This window comes from Adiantum capillus-veneris, chromosome 7 (assembly GCF_014529385.1).
Source record: "Adiantum capillus-veneris isolate H3 chromosome 7, ASM1452938v2, whole genome shotgun sequence".
NCBI classification, from domain to species: Eukaryota; Viridiplantae; Streptophyta; class Polypodiopsida; order Polypodiales; family Pteridaceae; genus Adiantum; species Adiantum capillus-veneris.
Window position 1 is genome coordinate 4,508,227 of NC_140937.1, and position 24,976 is coordinate 4,533,202.

Here is a 24,976-nt window from a genome sequence, read left to right on the forward strand (position 1 = left end):
AAAGGTTTGCCCAAATTCAAGGTGGATGGTATGCATAAAGTGTGTGCAGCATGCCAGTTTGGAAAACAGTCAAAGGGCTCATTTCCACATGAGCGCAATGTATGTAAAAAGCCACTTGAGGTGGTGCACACAGATGTTTGGGGTCCAACCGATACTGCAAGTATACATGGTTGCAGGTATTATGTCTCTTTCATTGATGACCATACAAGGAAAGTATGGGTCTACTTCATGCGTAACAAAAGTGAAGTGTTTGGTCACTTTCAAGACTTCAAAGTCATGATTGAGAAGGAGACAGATATGCAAATCAAGACATTGAGGTCAGATGGAGGGGGAGAGTACTTCTCCAATGATTTTTCAGATTTTCTGCGAATGCATGGTATACACAAGCAGTTTACATGCAGATATACTCCACAGCAGAATGGGGTCGCAGAAAGGAAAACCAGGCACATTGCAGAGGTTGCACGTGCATTGATGAATGAGAAGAACATGCCTCATCATTTTTGGGCTGAAGCTGTAAATATAGCTGTGTACATTATGAACAGGACACCTACAGCTGCGGTGCATGATGTAACACCTGAGGAAAAGTTTACAGGTACAAAGCCTGATTTGGCACACTTGAAAGTGTTTGGCTGCATAGCTTACGTGCATGTACCAGATGAGTTGCGTAGGAAATTGGATCCTAAAGCAGAGAAATGTATTCTTGTGGGATATTCCCTTGAACAAAAGGGGTACAGGTGCTACAATCCTACTACACGAGAATTACGAGTGAGCAGAGATGTAGTCTTTGATGAGATGAGCAGCTGGTACAGTAATGCACATGGCATTATTGGGGCTGATGTAAAAGATGATGTGGTTGTACAAAATGTGAGGCCACAGTCACAGGTTTTGAGCGGACCACAAGATTCCTCTTCTCGTGGCTCTGTTGAGAAACCATGGAATGGTAGACTACGTACGCAGGTTACTCCACCAACAGGTACACGGAATGTATCACGAAAAGGAAAGGAAAAGGTTGATGAACCTCCCTTTATGGTTGATGCATCATCAGGTTTTTCACATGTAGACATGGATTCATATGGTTCTGAACAAAGTCTTGATGAGGAATTTGGAATTCCGGCTGTCAGGACACCTGGTGTAAGGAAAGTACAAGAAGATGCTAGAGGGCAAAGGAGTGACCCAGGACCGCGCAGATCTAATAGAGTCAGAAATCCAGTTCAGAAATTGACTTATGATGGGTATCTAGCGCATCACCGAGCCTACATGGCTAAGGTGATACAGGATGTGGAGCCCACATGTTTTGAGGATGCAATTGGAAATGTGCATTGGGATGATGCAATGAATGAAGAGATGGCTGCATTGGAAGCAAATGACACATGGGATTTGGTGCCATTGCCAAGTGGCAAGAAAGCTATTGGCTGTAAATGGGTGTATAAAACCAAGCATAAGGCTGATGGTAACATTGAGCGTCACAAGGCAAGGCTGGTCGCAAAGGGTTATGCACAGACGTATGGCATAGACTATGAGGAGACCTTTGCTCCAGTGGCAAAGATGACGACAGTGAGAGGTGTCATAGCAGTGGCTGCATCTAGAGGATGGATTATGCATCAAATGGATGTAAAGAATGCCTTCTTGAATGGTGAGTTGCAAGAGGAAGTGTATATGGATCAGCCACCTGGTTATGTCGATCCAGGTTACCCAGATTATGTATGCAGACTTCTCAAAGCTTTGTATGGTTTGAAGCAGGGCTCTAGAGCATGGTATGACAGGATTGCCAAGTATCTTGTCAGTATTGGTTTTAGGAGAGCTCATGCTGATCATTCACTCTATGTACGTGAGAGTGATGTGGGGATTGTGGTCATTACCATATATGTAGATGACCTTATTATTGTTGGTGACAATACTATGGAGATTGACCATGTGAAGGGTCTTCTCAAACAGGAGTTTGAAATGAAAGATTTAGGCGAGTTGCGCTACTTTCTTGGCATTGAGGTGATCAGGACTCCAGAGGGTGTATGGCTATCACAGAGACAGTATGCTTTGGACATGTTGTCAAAGTATGGTATGGCTGATTGTAAGCCAATTTCTATTCCCTTGGATGTGAATGCAAAGCTGAGTGCAGAGAAGGGTGATGTTGTTGAGGATGTCAACATGTACAGGAAGATTGTGGGTAGTCTAATCTACTTGACTATCACAAGGCCAGACTTGAGCTACACAGTAGGCTTGGAGAGTCAGTTCATGCAACTTCCGAGGAAGCCACATTTGGATGGAGTACGACGCACACTTAGGTATGTGCAAGGTACTCTTGACTACGCATTGTTCTATGCAGCAGATGCACCATTAGCATTGTATGGGTATACAGATGCAGATTGGGCACGTAGCATTGTTGATAGGAGATCTATGAGTGGCTTCATGTTCTCTTTTGGGAGTGCTGCTGTTACTTGGAGCAGCAAAAAGCAGCCTACGGTTGCTTTATCGAGCACAGAGGCCGAGTACAGAGGTGCAGCAGTTGCGGCGTGCGAGGTAGCTTGGCTACGCACATTACTTGAGGACTTGGGAGTGCAGGTGGACCAGCAGATTTTCATCCATTGTGACAACCTCAGCAGCATGCAGTTGGCTAGGAACCCAGTGTTCCATGCCAGGACCAAACACATAGAGGTCCATTACCACTACGTTCGAGAGCGAGTGTTGGCGGGCGACATCGACTTGGTCTACGTCAGCACAGAGGAGCAGATAGCGGATATCTTTACCAAGGCCCTCGGAGCTGAGAAGCTTCGACGTTTCCGGACTATGCTTGGACTCTGTGACATGCAGAGCTCGAGGGGGAGTGTTGAGATGTCGAGCTCTACACCTTGAGCTGGCATCCACTACGGGTCTTGGCCGCTTACGGCATTTACTCACTGGTGCGTTAGGTGACCGACACGGAGGATCTCTGCCAGTGATTCTACAGCTGGACTACACTTATAGTGCCAGCCTAGTATGCTTCTAGCGAGTTCACACTTAGTGACCGCATGTACATATGTGCTACTTTTCAGCTTTAGCACTTAGTCATTTTGTACTCTCTTTTCTGTGAAGAAGAAGAAGAAGCTTTCCATCTCTGTGTGCTTTGTGCTTGTCTTGTGTAGCTCTCTTGCATCCTCATTCTTTACACATCAATGCCCTGCACAATGTTCCAGACGCCCTTTGACACAAGAACATGTTGCATCATATAAGCCCACATAGGGTAATTGTCCCCATCCAACCTGTCAACAAACATCGTGAACACATCTGTGTTGTTGTTGTCAGCCATGGTAAATGCTGCACCTGATGTGAAAACTGCCCAAAAATAGAAGAAACAAAGCGGGAACAACACGTGCTATATAGCACAAACCGTAGAAGACTATAAGGCACCTGTTATGCAAAACCCAGCACTGCCAAAAATTTTGCACAAAATGATGAAATTGCCTGTGTAGACCTGCATGTAGTGGAAACGGAGGACGAAATGAGCCCAAATCGAAAATCTGAGCAGACCTAGCTCTATGATCTATCCCAAAGTATTTGTTGACCTGCAAACGCTTGCCAAAGCTCACTGAAATCGGAGAAAGTGAGCAGGCGTATACTTGAGCAGTTGGCGACTAAGCCCGGGAGGACACAACCTGCTCTGATACCAATTGTTGGAATTAGGGTTGTAGAGAAACACACACAGTTTGGAGAAGATGAAGGAAGCTCAAGGCACACAATAGAGAGTGTGTTACTTAGTATGCAATGGAAAGATAGATAACCCTAGAGTGATGGGTGTATATACAATGCACAGGGGAAAAAACCTCCTAAAGAGGGAAAAAATGCCCCAGCGGTCCTAGTGTGTTCACACACATCACTACCACAAGTATATGGTAACACCAGAACTTATAGTGCTTGACAGTGAAGATGCCTTAGACGGAATTCCATTTGTAGAGGAAGACTGGCCATCCATTTGTAGAGGAAGACTGGCCAGGACACTTATGGGAAAAGTGAGAGAGATCAATGATGGGAGCCTAACTCCGAAGTCAGCTCCTATAGAGGAAGTCTGGTTGGATAACCTACCTTCTGATATGAATGTGGATTTAGAATCCTTGTATGGGGATTGCGGATCGGAAGCTTTAGGAATGTCAAAACCATTGACCTTGAAAACATTACCTTCTTACTTGGGAGATAACGAAAATGAATGCATCGTGTGTAAGACCACTCAAGTAAAAAGAGCTGAACAGACTCTAGAAGTAGATAACATTCATTCAATCATGTCTACACCCGTCCAATGCACTCTTACCTTGGGAGAACTATTAAAACTCAAACCATACTTATGGAATGATTTACAGAAAACCCTAGAGAAGGTGGGGATAACTGGGTTAATCTCAAAAAATTTAGAAAAACTGAAAAATGAAATGGAAAACAAAGAGATTCGATTTGTTCCTATGAACAAATTCGGAGAATATTATGAAGGGGAGGAAGGAAACACCACCCTCCGAGTGAAATATAATGACATTGAAACCATGGCAATACTGGATAGTGGAGCTGGCATAGCCATAGCCACTAAAGCAGTATGGGAATCCTGGGGACAGCCAACCATTAGACAAACTCGAATGAAATTGTAGTTGGTTGATGGACACATTGAGAGACCATTAGGGCTTCTTGAAAAAGTGATAGTCAATTCCTGTGGAATTGAATATCAACACACTTTTGTCATAGTAGACTTTGGAAAAAAACTCAACTATGAAATCGTATTGGGAAGACCTTTTAGCGACAGGTAGAGCTTATCCAAGATTGGGGAAACAATTATCTGTACTTGAAGCAAGTGGGATCTATAACACGAGTAAATCTAAAAGATCACACTGATAGAGATGTCTTGAAAACACCCATCCAAGAGTTTGATTCAGTCTCTTCGGCTGAACCTAAACTCCCATCCTGGTTAAACAAAGACACTCCTATTTGGACGTGTGGAGCTTCAAAAAACGGAAGCTTAAGACGAGAAGAATGTATCCTAGAAAGGGACTGCACAAACGAACTACCTGAACCCTTTCCAGAGCATTTATTTGAGCCATTCGAGTGGACTCAAATTTTAGCGACAATGGATGTATGTGTGAATACGTCTATGCCTACTCAATTTTGCAATGAGGATGGCTATGACATAATTGCCATCCAAATGATTTCAATCCTCAACATTGAAGACAAAGATGAGAAACCCAAGGACGTAATGAAAGTTCAACAAGTCTTTTTGGACCTCTATTACGATGCAACTGATGAGTTAGATGAATACTCAGCTACCTCAGAAGATTCGGGGTTAAAAAAAGAGCATATGAGAGCTAAATTACTCTTAAAAAGAGGGGAGGAAAAGTTTTTTCACTTTTCAAACCAGAAATCAAGAAGACAAAAATGGTATAGACAAAAGAGAGACACCAGAATTGTGCCATCACTCTCCAGTAAAACACAAATCTTGATGCAGATAGATGCTAATGAATTGTGTCAAGGAAAAAATAACTGGCAGATATCCTTCAAACAAAAAATCAAAAATGTTTGAAACATTGAGAAAAAGAGGGAAGGGTACTCAAGAAAAATCGCAGGATAAGAAACCACTCATGACCAGAGTCGAGCGAGAAAAGAAATATCAAGAGTTGAAAAAAGCTTTAAAGGAGATATCCAATGGAAACCACGGAAGAGGATGGTAAGGATGTAATGCATGTTCCATCCCATTACAAAAAGTATACTCTCCAAGATCAAAAAATTATAGTTGAACAACCTGTTAGGGAACTAAGGAAATAGGGTGAGTCTTACAAAGGGCCTGAAAACACTAAAAAGATAGACTTGGCTGAACCAGGAGAAGAGCCTAGACCTGCTTACATTGAGAATGACCTAACAGAAGAAGAAGAAAAGCTTTTGCTAAGCTTGTTAAAGGAATACTGAGATATCTTTGCTTGTTCTTACAAGGATCTCAAGGGTGTTGATCCAGAAATCTGTCAACATACCATACCCATGAGGGATGATGTGAAACCAAGTAGACAGAGACCATACACGTATAACGAAACAATTGCCAGGAAGATAAAAGAAGAGATTGGAAAACTAAAGGAAGCCGAATTCATTTACAAAATTGAACACACAGATTGGGTGTCTCCAATTGTGGTAGTACCCAAGAAGAATGGAAAATTACGAGTGTGTGTTAATCTCAAAAAGGTGAATGCAGCTACCATTAGAGACAACTTTCCTCTTCCGATAACTGGGCATGTTTTAGAACGAGTTGCAGGCAAAGAAGCTTACAGCTTCTTAGACGGCTTTTCGGGATACAATCAACTTTTGGTTGATCCAAAAGATCAGCATAAAACTGCTTTTGCAACAGAATGGGGTATATTTGCCTATCGGGTTTTGCCGTTTGGGTTAACTAATGCCTTAGCCACGTTTCAAAGGTTGATTATCCATGCTTTCAAATAATATCTTAGGAAATTCTTAGAAGTATATATGGATGATCTATGCGTACATTCATCAATCTGAGTTGATCATTTTGAACACCTCAAAATGGTATTCGAAAAATGTAGACTTTATAGGATTTGCTTAAATCCTGAAAAGTGCACATTCATTGGGAAGACAAGGAAAAATTCTTGGACATATAGTGTCTAAAAATGGCATAGCTACTGATATTGAGAAGATTCATGTCATTGTAGATTTGCCTAGACCAACAACAGTCAAGGGGGTACAAGCCTTCATGGGACATTGTGGATATTACTGATGGTTCATCTACATGTACGCTATAATTGCAAAATCCATGTATAGCTTGATTACACACTTTGAGTGGACCGAGGCATGTGAAGAATCCTTCATGAAGCTTAAGCAAGCTCTCACCTTAGCTCCAATATTGAAAGCACCAGATTGGAATAAGGTATTTCACGTACATGTAGAATTTTTCTATCGGTTGTATACTAGCTCAACCAGGAGACGGGAAAATTGACTTTCTTATTTCTTATGCTAGCCAACAATTGAACATGGAGGAAAATAACTACACCACCATCAAAAGGGAAGGATTAGGAATGATCTATGCTGTTTAAAATTTTAGACATTACTTATTAGCCAACAATTTTGTGTTCTTTGTGGACCACCAAGCTTTGTTGTATTTGGTCAACAAGCCATGCAGCACAGGAAGAATAGTGAGATGGTTCATCATTCTTTTGGAATTTTATTTTACTGTGGTTGTAAAAAAAGGCACTACACATCAACGAGCAATCATTTTTCAAGGATTGTTTCAGGGGAATCGCCTAAAGGGGTAGATGATGATCTACCAGAGGCCTATTTGTTCTCCATGGAAATGATACCTCGATGCCCGGAAAACATTGTGTCATTGATGACAATAGCTCAAGTGGATTCACAAATACCACTTCCTATCATGATCAGATTAATCGAGCAATCGGCTATGTATCAATTACTAGCTGGAAGGCTATACAAAAGAAATCGGGACGGGGTATTGTTCTTATGCATTAATTCTGAAGAAAAAGAACAGTACCTAAGTCAAGCACATGTTACCATAGTAGGACTTCACTTTGCGGAAGACCAAACTATGTAACGAATCTTGAGACTTGGAGTATTTTGGCCAACTATGAGGAGAGATGTTCGATCTTTTGTAAAGGATTTCCCTCAATATAAAAAACAAACACCCATACCTCATGTAACATTGTTTCAAATGTCACCTGTTCCTAAGTGGAGTAACTATCTGGGTACTTGCTTATCGAGCCGAACATTTCCTGAGGACATGAGTAAACGCCGTCAAAGACCAATTGAAACGGAAGCAAGAGACTATGCTCTCATTGGGAACCAATTGTATCAGAGAGATAAAGATCAACATTTGCGTCTTTGTGCAAATGAAAACGAGTATATTCCGATTATAGAACAAGCACATGTTGGACTAGCTGGAGGTCACTTTTCTAGTGAGACCACCGCAAGAGTGATCGTGATGGTAGGCATATGGTGGCCAACACTTTTCGCACATGCTAAAGAATATGTTTGAAGGTGTGATGCTTTTCAACGAGTAAAAATGTCAACACGAGTAGATAACATGCCCTTAAGATCGATGATGGGGGCTAGAGCTTTCACAAAATGGGGTATAGATTTTGTTGGCCCAATATAGCCACCTGCTTATAGAACCCAAGCTCAATATATCATTGTAGCTACGGACTATTTGACCAAGTGGGCCGAGGCTAAAGCAACTCAAAAGAACAATTCTAGAACCACTACTGCATTCTTATATGAGTATGTATTTACGAGATATGGACTGCCGATAGAGATTGCCAGTGATCGGGAAACTCATTTCCTCAATGAGGTAATCGAGTATTTGCTTAATGAGTTTATGGTCATTTATAAAAAATCAGCTCCCTATCATCCACAAGAAAATGGACAAGCTGAGAATACGAATAAAATTCTTAGCTCGGTGCTGACTAAAGTGGTTAGTTCAGGAAGGACAGACTGGGAAATGAATCTCCATGCTTCTCTATGGGCTTATCGAGTTTTATTCAAAACAGCTTTAAATGCTACACCCTTTAACCTTGTTTATGGTCTTGATGCCATACTGCCAATAGAATTTCTATTGCCAACATTAAGGGTAGCACAGAATCTTGAGTGGACTGCACATGAGTTGTCAAAAAGACTTGAAGATTTGGAAAAGCTAGATGAGCAAAGGCTAACTGCTGTAGCTCATATCTATGCACAAAAGCAGAAACAAAAATGATTTTTTGGTTCCCACTTAATCACAAAAATCTTCAAGAAAGGGGACTTAGTTCTAGTCTATTCCCTTAAGCAACACATTCCCAAGTTTAAGAAAAAGGAAAACGGGCCGTTTATCATTGAAGATGTATCTCCAAGTGGAGTAGTAAAATTGTCCACCCTAGATGGTGAACCAATGGCTAATTGGATTAGTGGATGTCGTTTAAAGAAATACAAATTGCTACTACCCAATGAATTGCTAGAAAGAATGCATGCAATCAAGCAAAGGAAGATTAAACGACAACAGGTTATTGATGAAGCCCAAAAGGAAGCCCGGCTTCGGGTACTCAAGCGGAAAGCTGCTCTCAAGAATCAACAGATATCGATTCCCATCAACACTCTGGAAATAGATGATCGACAATGGGAATTACTTAAAGACGCAGCTTCAACAGATGATGATTGGTTAGATGGAATGGACCTGCGCATCAAAGTACAACTCAACAATCATAGCACCAATGCTTTGGTCGACACAGGATCTAGAGTAAATGCAATCAGTTATTCCACATACAAGAAGGCAGCAAGTCAAGCATTGATGGAAGGAATAGCGACAATCAAAGGATGCAACGAGAACCCAACCCCAACATTGGGAGTAGTCAACTTGAACATAACAGTACATGGATGTTCATGTCCCCATTAGTTTGTACGCTTACAAGATGAACACATGAATGAAATGATGATTCTTGGAATTCCTTGGATGTGAACATACAAAGCAATACCAGATTGGGATACAAATCAGCTAAATCTATCACCTAAAGGAGGGCAACTCATTGTTCCAATTGCACCAAGTAAAGAGGAAAGGAAAAGAAGCAATCAGCAGACCAAACTATGAAGTAGTCAATCTTCTCCATCCCCTCGACAATCAGATGCTACAAGTAGCATGCAAGGAGTGAGGCAAATTTGGGTACCAAAAGCACAGCTTAAGGATAAACCGATTCAGATATGGGTGCCTAAAACTTCACCGACAAAACAAAAGAAGGTTCCAAGGGTTAAAACACAGAGACGAGCATCTCCGAGCAAGGAACCTAACATGGAAATGGTTTGGAAGAAAAAGGAGCACTTATCTTCTCCACAAACCGCAAAACCAATCAAGCAATGGCGAGTTAAGTCTCAAACGACTCCACCACACCATGCAGCACCAAGCCGACCAAGCTACCAATGGCGAGAAAAAGCTCGACAACAGTCAAAAGTGCTATCAACAGATCAAGAAATCAGTGTTTGAAGCATCCGGATGGTACAATTAAATAGAGATCACACAAGCTACAAGATTTTCTCTTTGGAAGACATCAGTTACAAATCTCGACATTGGAAACCCTTGAGTTAATTACTCAAGACCCAGCTCTTGCACAACATATTGGTTTGAATTGCATTGATCTTCATAGCATGGTAGAGCCAACCACGGCTATGCATAGACACAATTGTTCAACCCATGCACACAGTCGTCCCGGAGTACGCCATCTAGGAGGGGTGGAAGGGCACTAAGTACTAAGTACTAAGTAATTAAGGGCAATGTTTGAAGAGGGAGGAAAAAGTTTGATGTTAACGTGTGATTTTTTGAAAAATTACCTAATAATGCCCTTATAATTCATCATCAAGGGAAAATTCACTAATAATATCTTCCCGATGAGTGTAAATAGTGTATATACTATCAGAAAATCATCAAAAATAGTCCTTTGTTGGGTATGTTTCATCATTTTTATTGATAAGGAGGCTTAAAAATAGAAAAATTCAGCAAAAAACAATAAAGCTGTGTTTTTCAATGGATTTTCTTAATTATTGAATTTTTACTTTACTTTTTTAGAGGATTTTACTATTTTCTTTGATTTTTTTCAAATAAACATGTCAAAAATTAATAACAAATAGCAGGGAAGCTCAGATGGAAAAATGGAAGACACGATGGTAATCAGAAAGACAAGGCGGACAAGCACAAAAATTTTCAATGAAATCAGAAGATGGAAGCGGAAAGCGTAAATTAAGCGGCTAGGCCTACTTTTGCAAAATTTTTACTTTACTTTTTTAGAGGATTTTACTATTTTCTTTGATTTTTTTCAAATAAACATGTCAAAAATTAATAACAAATAGCAGGGAAGCTCAGATGGAAAAATGGAAGACACGATGGTAATCAGAAAGACAAGGCGGACAAGCACGAAAATTTTCAATGAAATCAGAAGATGGAAGCGGAAAGCCTAAATTAAGCGGCTAGGCCTACTTTTGCAAAATTCTTGCAGAATGAGCTACAGGAATCCGATCAGGGAAATTTTTGAGTCTAACATAGATTTCACGGCCTAGTAGGACTAATGAGGGAATCTGGGAAAAATTGGTTCGAGAAGTCCAGGTATAGATATCCAAGGTAGGCTAAAACCACCTCATTTCCACTTGGAGACTTTGCAAAGAGAGATTTTGACCTCTTTCGCGCGATTTTTTTGGAGCCCACAATTGACCATTTTCAGTGCTCTCTCACACGAGACATGACGGGTAAGTTCTTTACTCGTCAATGATCCATTTTGTATGGCCGGTAGCTAATCTAAAGCCGTAGAGAAAACCCTAGAAACCGAGTAGTGCACGAAGACCTACGATCAAAAACTGACCATAGCGGCCTGCTAGCTTGACCAAATCAGATGGGATTTGAACCATAGCATGCCCTAACATGATAGAACCTTTCTATATCATCAGTTGACCATTCGGCAGGGGTCGAGGGGGTCCCCAATAGAAAAGCTAGGTTTTTGACAAATGCCAGAATTCCGATCTGACTCCACAGATGGCTTGCTTTTGACGTCCATATACAATGTATATGATTGGTTTGCTGAAATCCATCAAGCGAAGCCCTCGAAAAGCAGAAAATGGCTCGAAGGTGACAAAGCGTCAAATTTGACATACGGGGTCAAACTGAGCCAAAATTGGATAGGTTGCTTCACGACTATGTTGCGGACAAGTCCAAAGCCTCAAAGTTGACCGACCAACCCAATAGGCAGTGTAGTCACAAAAAACGGTGATTTTAGAGTTAACAAAGCACAAAGTGATGCCGGCATGACCAAACTTGACCAAATTCAATTTAGGACTTGTATTAGGTATATGGAATATGTCTACGTCAAAATTTGTGAGTTTTGCAAAGAAATTGTCACCGTTGTAAATAATCATGATTTTTTACTTTTGCATTAGTTCTGCTTGGAAATTGTCACCTCACCTCACCTATCATGTGTACACACCTATTACATGCCAAAAATTAAGTATGAGCCAAAATGACCACCCATTACTTGGAAAATTATCAAAAAACGCAAAGAAGTCTTCGCAAGCCAATTTTTGGGTTATGGACATCATTTCTTGATCCAAATCACCTTATAACTCATATACATGGTCTATACAATGCCTAGAACCAGTTTGTACCAAAAAATGTCAATCTTGGAAGAAAAGTTAATAATCGCAATTATTTACTTTTTGGTCAAAATTGGGGAGTTTTGATATTTTGCCATCATACATCCAAAGTACAGGATGTGTTAAGCCCACTAGCCAATTTTGAATCAATTTGGAGCTCAAAATCTTAAATTTCCTTTATATCTACTGTTTCAGAGACCTAAAGCCAAAATCTGGTACCATTTTCGCCCTATGCATCCAAATGAGCCCATATTTCACTCAGAGCATGTATTTGGTATATACTTCAAGCCTATGAAGCCAAGTTTGCAAAAAGTTGAAAAATTTCCTCAGTTGTAAATAATCGCGATTATTTACCTTGGACTTTACATTTTTGTTCCTTGCATGTTTTTATGCATCTATTCTTGTTTAGAAATTGATTTGAAGCATATTGGACCAAAATTGTCAGCATTTCAGACTAAAGGACATTTCAGAGAAAATTCTGACAAATTTGCTAACTTTTCACTCTATTCACTAGACAGGAGCCATGCAAGCAACAAAGAGGGCCAAGAAGAAGCTCAACCAAAAGGAGAAATTGCAGGAACTGCCTGCTTATCAACTAGACCCGAGTCAGTCAAAGCAGTTAAGGCATCATACCTCTCCAGTGAACAGCTAGAAGAGCATCACACTACAGTCTTCACTGGCAGGTTCATAAGTGAAGAGGGACATCAAGTGGAGTTGCAACTCCTACCCAAAGAAGTCTATGATGTATCCGCAAAGCCAGAGACAAAAGAGGCTAACCGCAGGCTGGGACTCAGGGATTTCTACAACAAGAGCCTTGCAGAGTGGATTTTCAGAAAGCTTACGAGCTTCTATCCACAATTAAAGAATATGGAACCGCACAGATATCCGACGACTCAAGGGAACAAGGTCAAAGTAGTGATAACTAAAGATATAGTGGTAGAGGCACTCAGATTGCCCACAGAAGGAATGACCATGCGAGCAAGGGACAGGAAAACAACAGGAACCTTTACCAAAGAGACAGCTGCGGCTACCTTCACCGATTTAATTCACAAACAAGTGGAAGAACCAGCCCGCTTGTACCACCAACACTTCCATTTTTTTGGCAAAAAGGCCACCAAGGTACACTACACCAAATCACACCATGGCCACTTATTCACTCAAGTTCTCAAGTTGACAACAAGGCAACCAGTGGAACACGTCCAGTATGTCATGACTACCTTGAAGGGCACCAAGAAAGAAGGAAAAATCACTTACTTGGGTGCACCAGAGCTCTTGACGAGGATAGCATACCATGCCATTGGCATGGCCGACAATTTACCGCCTGCTCCTGATCAAAATACATGGATATTGGCAGCACAACCCTCTCCAAGAGCTACAAGGTCAAGAAAAAGATCTTATAAATCCAATGAAGAATCAGCTGATATCTCGATGGAAAGGCACAACAGCGAGAGCTCGAATAACGAGGGAAAGAGAGCTCGTAGAGAAGAAATGAAAAGAAAAGCTGTGGCCGCCGACCAAGAAGAGCCCGCACAAAAACAAGCATGCTTTGAAAGAGAGAAACAGGCCTACCAGCGCAATAGACAAGCACAAGGGAAGGACCCTGAGAAATGGGTGCCTGCTGGACTTAAAGGCCCAAGGACGAAGCATCATACAAGAAAAGAGGCTGAAGATCCGACAGAGCGTTTGGAGAAAATGTACCAAGAAGCAGAGGCCCTAAAGCTGAAGGAAGCCAAAGAAGCGGCTAGAAGAGCCAAAGAGGCGGAGGAACAAAGACAAGCAGAGGAGATGGCTAGAGAAGAAGCACAAGAGAAAGGATATGAATCTCCCAGACCCACCTCACCGCCTACAGAACAACAAGATCATCCAATGCCAAGCCCACCACCATCACCTGCGGGCAAAGACACCAATAAAGAAGAAAAACCTGAGAAAGCCAAAGATTCTGAGTCCACCAAGGAAACAGAATCTGCACAAGAGGTGGACGAGTAAGAGAAAGCCCACCACCATCACATGAGGGCAAAGACACCAATAAAGAAGAAAAACCTGAGAAAGCCAAAGATTCTAAGTCCACCAAGGAAACAGAATCTGCACAAGAGGTGGACCAGTAAGAGAAAGAGAAAGATAAAGAAGCAGAGCCAGAAAAAGATGTTACCACTGCACAAGAGAAAGAACCCAAGCCAGAACCCAAGCCAGAGAAAGAAGGAAGGCTGGCACCAGAAGATACAACAAGATCTGATCCAGGACCCTCTACTGCAGCACAACAAGAGAAGGATGGACCACCCTCTACTTCCACTGAGCATGAAACGGCCGAGGCATCAAAGCCTCAGGATGACCAAGAAGAAGACCGATCCTCTACCTTTACACAAGAAGAACCAGCAGCTACGACGCAGCAGAAAGACACACATGAGGCTGCAGGCACATCTCAGCTGGCAAGACAGGAAGATTGGTAGTCAAAGGACAAGGTAATATTACAAGTAAATGAATATGCAAGGTAGATGCAAGACATGACGGAGAGACTTCGTTCAGCAGCACTAAGCCGCAGCACAAAGGCCAAAGAGCTTGAGATGGTGATCGACGCTCTCCAAGGAGAGTTAGAAGACAGGATGACTGTCATCACCGATCTTCAGAGGCAGGTGCAAGAGATGAAAGCAAAAGTTGAACAGCATCAACTAGCTAGAGATAGGCAGCAAAAAGAAATGGAGGAGTTAGGTGATCTGCTCACCAAACTATCCGATGCCTGCAAAGCAAAAAACGAGCACCTGACAGAAGTTACGAATGAACTTCTTACGATATCTCTGTTAGCTCAAAAAGTTCAATTGCAATTAGACATTGCCAATGCTTCTCTACAATACTCTGAACAGAGAATAAATGATCAGGAAATCTTCTTACGGCAAATCAGAGAAAATCCAGCCGTGGCCTTGATCAAAGGGACTGATGAAGTGTACAAGGCACTAGAAAAGAAGAATAAAAATCTTGAGTTGGAATTAAAGCTGGAACAATCAAAACGCAGGGACCTGGCAATGATGCGGGTTCAGAGAGAAGAAGAGCTCCTAAAGGAAATAGCAGAGCTCAAGAGAGTTAACCAACTCCTCAGAGATGGAAAGACAGAAACGTAGGAAGAGGCAGGCACTTCAGAGCCGCCGCAGATAGACATACCCTCCGTCTCATTTGCTGAGTTTGAGACACAGTCCACAGCAGAGCCGAGTGGTGAAGAGGATTTCCAGATGCAGACACAGTGCCAATGGTCCAGCTGTCAAAAGCTAAAGAAGACGCACTGAAAGAGAAGATCACCCAAGAGGTGGATGAGCAGTGGAAAGCTGCAATGGATTGGGAGTTGAGAGTTCTACACTTTGTTCACATCACTCAACTCACTCCCAATCAGATCAATGCTCAATGGCATCAACAATCCATGCCATACCCTCTCATTAAAGTGGAATTACTACAGGTGAAAGAGAGGCTGTACAAAGATATGCAAGAAGATGACACAGATAAAGACCACCCAAAGTGGAGGTTAAGCTGGTTGAACAAGAATCCGAGATACCTGATTCTGTTCACAAGAGCACTTGCAGCCCTGCAAAGAGATCCCACATTTTGTCTTGTATCAAGAGTAAGGACATGGCAAGAGCATGAAGCACTTGACAAAGAAGAGGCCAACTTGGATTAACTACCCCAGACTGCCAGCTCTAGAGAGAGGACAAGCGATAGAGGAATACATGGTGAAAACCCTAATCGGTGCCATGTATTTCTTCAAGAGTCTACGAGATCTCTCCTGCGCCATGTTATATAAGATCTGCAAAATGTTGCTCACATGCATCCAAGTTTTTCATGAACCTGAGCAAACAGGAGCCCCATGGGTGTCATTTTTAGAAGGTAACAAAGGCTTATGCTACAATCTGAGTGGGCAACCTTTGGAAGAAGTCCTTTATGGCTTCTATGCTAGATGTATGTTCTTGCCATCGAATAATATGTTGGCATTTGAAGAAGCTTTCTACACTTGATTCTTCACCTGGCGAACGAGGATATTTGCACCGGTGATCAACAAGCTTACATCCAGATTTGTAGGCTACTTAGCGGTGGAGCTGAAGAATAAAGTGACCATGCAATTTCTGCAAGTGCCAGGCAAAGAAAGAAAAATCAAATACCAGAAGGCACTGAATGCACTTAGAGACCGCCTTGCCAGCCGTCAACCTGAAGACTATTTCAATCCATAAAGCTGTGTCAAGGGACAACACAGGCGAGGAGGGGGGGAATGTTAGCAGCAAGCTAACACGGACACCATTTTTCAGAGTTCTCTTTGTAAAACATTTATTATTTTGATAAATCGGAAATATTGTAACTCCTATTTTCTCGGATAAACTCTGTAATTAATGAGCCGGGGCTACAAGCTTCTAGATTGTATCAGCCAGTCATTACCCAGCTTTGGTAGAACTCCAGATTATTAGTTTTGACCACCCAAAAACCTTGTCTAAGGTATAAAAGCCAATTTTTGTAAGTTTTTTATAAGTTTTTGGATAAGAAATACACAGCGTGAACTAACAACACTCACTCCTCTCCTTCTCATGCTTCCTACTCCCTCCCCGATTGTCACATTACGATTGTGTTTGATGCATTGCAATCGCAGGTAAGAGCTTTACGCATTGACGTAAGCAGTTCACAGTATTTCGTAGCTTTTGGTGTCGCCAACCCGCGGCCTAATTTTATCATAACTAGTAATTTACACTTTTAAATTGAAAACTAAGCATAGGCGGGGTATTGGGGCATCATTGCTAAGTATTTAGATACATTCTGGGTTGAAAACGACTAGGTCAAAAATCCACTGTGTTAATAATCACAATTTTGGAACTTAACCTAAAGTGGGGTTTGAGACCATAAACATGTGTGCTTAAGTCTTATAAACTTGTCCTAGAAGTTTCGTTACATTTGGATGTCATTTGATGCTGCAACGTATGTGATTTGTTTGCCGATGAGCGATTGGATTTTGGTGATTTCAGTCACTTGAGTGTAGCCTGAGCTAGATGCGAGTTGTTAGTTGTTTTTTGAGAGATTGACAACCTCTTGTAGCCTGTATGCATTAGTCCAGTCAGCTTCATCCCATGGTTTGAGAAATTAATCGTGGTTCTCGCTAATACTGCAATAAGATAGGATGGTGAGGTTAGACATGCGTCCCCACATTCTACACCACCCATGGTTGCCAACTGCACCATCGATGCTACCCAAAACGCCCAGGACTGCCCCTGCAGGGCCGCACTCCACCACTACGCCACTATGCAGAGCCGACGGCTCCCCGCCATATCCATAGCTCGTGAGGAGCTCCACGCCACTTGATGCTCATTAGATGTGCACCATACACTATAAGTACCTTGATTTTTGTAGCTGGCTTGTGCATTTGGGATGAACCCTCCGCCACGTGGCGACTCACAAGGCTGCCCCCTCCTTAGTTTTCCAAGGCCAAAGTTGCCCATTATAAAAAAATAAAAATTCCCTCAGCTTCATATACTTGCCACCTACTGCTCGATGACCCGACCGGCAAGCCGTAAATTCTCATCGGGAGAAATGTTTTCCGGCTTCAACTCTCCTTGCTCTCTCTCCACTTCGGTTGTCCGATGGTCTTGAACCACGCGCATCAAAACTGGCAAGAAACCCCAGATACCATACTGCTAACAATTGTTGGCAACTTCAAACTCCAATATTTGATCGATCCGGGCTCTGTTTGACGTGTTGTAACTTCCTGTAGCTTTCCCTTGCCGCATAGAACATATACAATCCCTGGCCGAGCCCCAAAAAAACACCAGATGGCACATTTCTTGTGCGATGAAGTGGGCATCAACCTAGCCCCGGCCAAAACTTCATCTGGCAATAACTCGGTATCTGTAGCTCCGATGGTGATCTGAAAAGACCAACACGCTCCATAAATCAGGCAATATGCACCCATGGCTCCAAACTGGCTCGAGCCATCTAGCATCACTTGGCCTATCCGTCTCAAATCTGCAACCAACTCCAACTTCAAAACCCTGCACCTTGCAGCCTCTATCTCTGGTTGATGAGCCATCTGGACCTGCTCCTTTAGCACTTCAAGCTCTACACATCTGGCCCAAAAAATTGCACTTTGATCAGCCTTCATGTGCCACCTTGTCAGGCCCTATCTAGAGCCCTTTTGGTCTAAAAAACCACACAGAGCATACATCTCCACTGCCACTTGCATGCATAAGCTCTTTCCATCTGCTCTAGCTCTCTGTCAAGCATCTGTAGGCATACACATCATTGTCTATGCCCTCTGCTCGACCTACACCAATGTTCTTTGCATGTTGACCATCATATTGTGCATGTGTTTAAGCATGTCCTTTATCACATTGGCACGAGCTGTATCTACTGATCCTACTTGTGCTGGCATAGTGGATGTGTTTCGCTTGCTCTGAGTATCTTTAGCTTTGCTTTCCTCATTGAAGATCTCATAATTATCACTCAAGTCTATCGCATCTAAACTGCATGCTTCCCAAGTCATGTGTTTTTTGCTATACAAAATAACATGCAAATCTTTGTTTAATAGCCCCTCTAGAAATAGTGAGACTAATTTTTCTTCAGTTGGAATCTCCAACTCCGAGCATCTGTAGATGAATTAGCTCATTTGACTCACACTATCTCTGACAGTTTCTCCTTGTTTCTGTTTAAACTATAGATTTGTGCCACAGTACTCTGCTTTATGCCCATGTTAGAACAAGTAGCGACAAATCTCATGGCCAAAGTTGGAAAGTCAATTATCAATCCAAGAGGTATGGTTTGGAACCAAGTCAAGGCTTCTCCCTCCAAGGTCATCCCAAATCCCTCAAACTGTGTATGAAAATTGGTTATGCTCTTATATCTCAAATCCTGTATGAAGCTGGCCAAATGGTCATATGGGTCCCCAACCCCGTTATTTTTTTTAACCCACTTTTGGAAATTTGCTAGTTTGACTCTACGATTGTGTTCATCACCCACTCTCTCCCTTCAAGCCGATGTTTCTCTCATTAATCCCTCAAACCATCTATTTGGTAAGTGTGACTCATGTGGACCTCTTCTCGTGCTCATGTTACTCATTCCTCACTTGTTATAGGTGGTTTTTGCCTTTCTTTCTCGATTGGCATCATTGAGGTGGCTGCTCCTTGCTGCGCTTCCTCATTGATTGTTCATGCTATCATAAGCTCTAGCATTTGGATCCACATCCCGATCGGTTTCCTGTACGGTTTACATAATCACTTCACTAATTGAGTGTTCATGATACTTGGTTTTTTCAATCTCCTTCGGAGACATCATGGCAAAACTATTGTTGTAATAATCCCTAAAGAGATGAGCAAAAAGTTTTGCTAATCCCTTTTCCTTGATTTTGAAAATGTACACAATTTTCAAGGGTGTCAGTTGTCCTAATCTGGCATGGGTTGTCCATACCAAATTCGTCATATTGTTTTCTTCCCAGCAATAAACTCCAAGCCTTGGGTTATCAATGGGGATGAGTCTCAATGGTTTAGCATCTATTAAGTCATACCCTTCTAATTCTAACACTGGAGGTCCCTCCTTTACAGTCTTATCCGGTATTAGAGTATCAACCTCTAAGCCCCGTTTATCCACTGAATCAAGGTCTTGTATCTTGTGTTATTGTACTCCATTTCGGTCTATATAAAGGTTGTCTTGTTTGTTTGCCCTAACCTCCTCTTCAAAATCAATGGTATGGTCATCTATCCTCACTGCAAACTCCTCATTTGGGTCCAATAAATCTAGGCTACATACTTGTTGGTCTTGAAGAAAGTCAAGATGTGCTTGAACTTGAGAGATGTCCCAATTCCAGATTGAGTTGAAAAAGAAGATATATCTGAGCTTGAATGGCAGTAAGTGTCTGGCACTTCTTTTGCTATAGTTTATAATGATCTCCCTTGATTTACTCTCTCTTTTGTGGACACTCTACTCCTATTCTCTCCTAAGTCAATGGAGTTTCCCAAAACTCTACCAGATCTTAGGTTCATATATGGATTTACACAACTTAACTGAACTAATACTTGAAACCTGGAAGGTTGTCTTTGGTTTCAAACACAATGCTTTTGATGTGTGCTCTCCTATCCTTCACAAAGTTGTAATTCCTTGCACAACAACACTTAAAGCCGTATGTGATTCCACAAATTTGCCAATCCTGAGTCAAAAAATATACAAAAGTTCCTTTTTCCCGTGCACACTAGACCTTATGTGCAAAAAATGTGAAATTTTGCTCAGTTTATCGTAGGTGCTTCTAAGATGGATGCACCTATATATAGGGTATATTTCAACTTTTATCACATAATTGGGGTCTTCTTAGCTTGCCAAAGTCAATCGTAGTGTTAAAATGACAAAACTGCTTTTTTGGTGGGAGATTTATCTTCGGCGCGCCTAAGATAAATCTTCTCTATTTCAACATATTTTTGGCTAATGTGACCTGGAGTAGATTCTATATGTGATTTCAAGCTTGTAGAATGAGTTTCACAAAGTTTGGACAGTTCACCAATGGTTTTATCACTGTTTTTGATCTCTTGGCTTGGTTTTCCAATTTTCTTGGTGTTTGTACCCTTACACAGCTCCAAATCTGATGAAACTTGCTCAGGAGTTGTCTCATGGTCTAATTAGACCCTATGTGTTGAAAATTTGTTAAACTAACCCCTCTAGAGAGTTTCTATCTTTTGCGCACCTAAGATAAAACTCTTCCAGATTTACACATTTTTCATCTTTTTCTTTGCAGATTACTTTTCCCACATATTATAGGATTTATCAACACCCTGGTTTCAAGTTTTAGCAGGCTTTGGGTTTTCCATGTGGATTTTTTTTTGGAAGTCTGTGTTTTTTTCTAATTTTGGGCTTGACCAAGTGTTTTAGTGATCCAAATGTTTCCAAAATCAAAGGGAGTAGTTGAATCAAGTAGGTCTACCACCTTGCAAGTTCATTTGTACCATGTCAGTCTCAGAAACCCTTTGTCTATCTTTGGCGTGCCTAAGATAGATTTGTCATTTTTTTAGTTTTCTTCAATGCACCTTTAGATCAGATGCAATCTTGATGGTTTTCTACTTACCCTACTCCTACCGAACATGAAAAGACAGTACAAACAGTAAAAAGTTCAACCTTCAATTTGGAATCTCTGCTTCCTACTTAGGTGATGCCCTTACCGACCACTAGCTCGTCTCAAGGACCCTCTACCTAATCGGTCCTACTAAACTAAAGCTCCCAAGGTCCTTACCCAGTATCTCTACTCTCAAGCACCTCTCAGTCGTGATAAAGTCAGAAAGTGTGTTAATCTAGCCAAAACTAGAGGAAGTAATGGAAATTTAAGTAAATACTTTAGGTATGTTTCTAGTTTAAGATGTTGTGTTTGTGGAAGATTCTGATCAGCCTTTGCTGTCATGTACCAGTGTCGGCCAACTACCAAGCCTCACCATATCAATGCTAGCAAAGCAAGAGCCACATACATAAAATGTGAATCCGTGGGGCGTAGCTAACCCGACTAGTGCATGGAGGCTACAAGGGATAGCTAATCTCTCGAAAAACCCAAGTCTAAGCCATTCCTATCTATCTCAGTCTCAAATGTGTGTCAGATATCAAAAGGTGCTTTCCTTACCGCAAGCTTGTTCCGATAATTTGGCATAGCTACGAGTCTCTAAATACAATGAAACTTTATGCTTAGCATGAGCAGAGTATCCTTAACGCTCCTATGTACTCAAATGTCATTTTTGACACTCGGAAAAAATCACACCTAAGATAAACAACCTATTTTAGGTCAGTCAATTTTGGCAGCCAAAGTACTCTACAACTTCCTCTAGACGTGCTCTACCCATTCCTAAGGTCAAAAAATAGTTTTGGTGTGTGTATGGTGTATAGGGAGCAAAATCAGCTTGTAGATAGCACAACTAAAATCACATTTTCATCGTGAGAAATGTACATCAAATGGAAGAGCTTTCACATGGGAACACGTTGGTATGCTCGGAGTAGCAATACAACACCGTACAAGAGAGAAACAAAGAATCAAAGAAACATTAAACTCACATTGAGCTTCTACAGCAAACGCTTCCTTCCATTATCCAAAAACTTGGGTTTTTAATTACAAAAGTTGGCTTTTATACCTTAGCCAAGGTTCAAAGAATGGATTTCTAGCTATTTGGGCTCCATACAAAGCTTAGAAACTGCATATGATTACAAAGGTAGAGACCCTCAACCCCTTTAGATTCATTGGCAATCAATAATATTACAATCGCTTTGGACTTTGCAGGATTTTTCAGTGATACAAAGGGATTTAATACATTTTATTGGCTTTAAAAAAAATGAGTGGCATCCCTTTTGATTCTCTTTCTTTGGCTCTTGTTAGATGAGCAGCTAACAACTAGAGACAATAATAATGTAAGCTCAAAGGACATTTATGACAGTTTGTTGCCTCTTTTTAGTGGTGGAAGTTTGAATGTAAATTGAAATGAGGAAAATGTACAGCCTTTGAGAGTTTCTAAAAATGTTATAGATCAGCCTATTACTGATGCAATTGTACATGATGTACTTGAGGAAAGGGCTGAGAATGAGCAGGCTAGAGGTATGCCAAAATGGCTGGTGCATACTTTATATGAGAGGAATTGGATGCACCTTTGTCTCATCATACTCGTTTAGGTTCTTGCCATGTATCTTATGGATCAGATTGTTATGCTCTAGCTATGTATATCTTATGTGATGTTGAGGAATCTTTGTCTTTTGACAAAGCACACAAATTCAAAAATTTGGATGGCTGCCATGCAATTAGAATATGATGCACTTATAGAAAATGACACATTTATGTGATTTGCGTTCTAGCAAGAAGTCCATTGGTATGAAGTGGGTTTACAAGTTGAAATGCAAGCCGGATGGTGAGATTGACCACTATAAGGCTCGACTTGTTGCAAAGGGTTATGCACAACAAAAAGGCATAGATTATGAAAATACTTTTGCTCCCACTTGTCGTATGACTACTGTGTGTTTTCTATGTGCATTGGCAGCTCATTTTGGTTGGGATGTACATCAGTTAGACATTGTTACTACTTTCTTGAATGGTGATATATTTGAGGAAGTTTATTTAGTGCAGCCTCGCGATTTTGTCATTAAAGGAAGGAAGATAAAGTGTGAAAATATAAGAAAGCTTTGTATGGGTTGAAGCAATCTCCTCATGCTTGGTATGAGAAGGCTGACACTCATTTGGTCAAACGAGGCCTTTTGTAATAGTCCAAGAGAAAGCACATTGTATGTAAAGCATGAGCATGATGTACTTCTCATTGTCGGTTTCTATGTGGATAATTTGCTAATCAGTGGACCAAATGAGAGACATATTACTAAATTTAAGGTTGATTTGAATGCTACCTTCAAGATGAAATATTTGGGGCTCTTGCATCATTAATTAGGTATAAAATTTAAGCAGTGTGACGGTGGTTGTTACCACCAAGCAACCACCTTTTATGTAGCCATGGGTTGGGCTTGTCGGACCCGCTAGTAGTGTATTATGTTATTGGCCGGGCTTGTCGGTCAAGTAGAAATGGTTAAGAGTGAACTTGATGAGAGGCGCACTCTAAAACTGGAACCTATAATGTTTGGGTAAGATTAACTAAGTGTGGGTGCCCAAATGTGAACGGGCAAGCCCATATAAAAGTCAATTTAAACCTAAAATACCTCATTTTGTCATTTGTGCAATGCAAGACGAGTGCTCTTGATCCATCTCCTTCTTCGTCTCCTTTGTGTACTAGTGTGTGCGTGTGTGCTTTTGAGAGAGAGAGAGAGAGAGAGAGGGAGTGTGTGTGATCGAGAATTGTGGTGGCATGATGGCGAGGTGGTTGAGCGCGGCGCAACGGCGGCTCCCTCTTCTTCGCGGAGAGGAATCCTCCACGACAGCAAGCGTAGAGCGATGAGTGACACACCATCATCATCTTTGAACTTACTAGCTTAGGCTAGTTGCATGCTTGGAGCCATTTGTGGCTCACACATAGTGTTAGACAAGGCCCTTGCTTTGATACGTGCAGTAGAAGCCCACATTTTTGGTACCGCTGCCGGGGAATTGCCCTGCACTAAGCTGAAGAGGCACTATGTGCTTCTTCTGTGAGTGTTTGTGTTAGGAAGGAAGAGGAAGAAGAAGAAGTTATTTTTTGCAAGTTTTAATTTCTTGCATAATCTCTGTTTGCTAATGTCTTCTTTTACACAGGTTTTTTTTAATAAATTTGCACAGTTAGTAGTCAGTGTGTTAGTAGTGAATGAGTGTTTTTTGCCAATGTCTGCTTGCACACAGTCTTTACATAGTTAGTGAATAGGTTTTTTTATGCCAATGTCTGCTTTTACACAGTTTTTTATTTGCACAGTTAGTAGTTAGTGTGTTAGGTAGTGAATGAGTAAGCAGTTAGCAGAGTAGGAAGCTTCATCGTGAGTTAGCAGTTAGCAGAGTTGTTAGCTGTAGAGATAAGGTTAGGTTAGTTAGGAGAGTAGGTAAAGGTGTAGTGTGTGTGTGGTCCAAAAAGGCCACTGAAACCGCACGCGCGGCGATCGCCCGAAAAAATTAAAAATAAAATTTAAAGAAAAAACCAAAATATTTAAGCTGAGGCGTGAGTGTGCTCTACAAAAATTTTGGATCGAGATCGGGATCATTTCCAGAAGCCCAAGCCCAGGCCGAGACCTTAGTCCTATGATATATACTAGACTCACGCTTATATATATACCCTACCCCTACAAGAGGTAATGAGGGCATGTGGGACAAGTTCCTCAAGTCCTCCACCATCCCCTTCACACTCACCCTTTGGACTTACTAATTCTAGCCCTCTCCCCACCTAGGAAAAGACTAGTTTTAGAATTCCAAGAGCTGTACGTAACCGAATCAGGG

The 24,976-nt window shown here is 41.4% G+C and overlaps 1 protein-coding gene across 1 annotated transcript in view; it reads left to right on the forward strand.

Annotated features, from left to right (window-relative positions):
• LOC147453371 (phosphatidylinositol transfer SFH5-like protein) overlaps positions 1-14,564 on the forward strand; it is a 54,544-nt gene extending 39,980 nt beyond the window's left edge. Inside the window, 1 exon segment of the mRNA XM_086516916.1 lies at positions 14,236-14,564. Within this exon segment, the coding sequence (XP_086373042.1) occupies positions 14,236-14,564 (329 nt within the window).
• Positions 14,565-24,976: the final 10,412 nt, after the last annotated feature.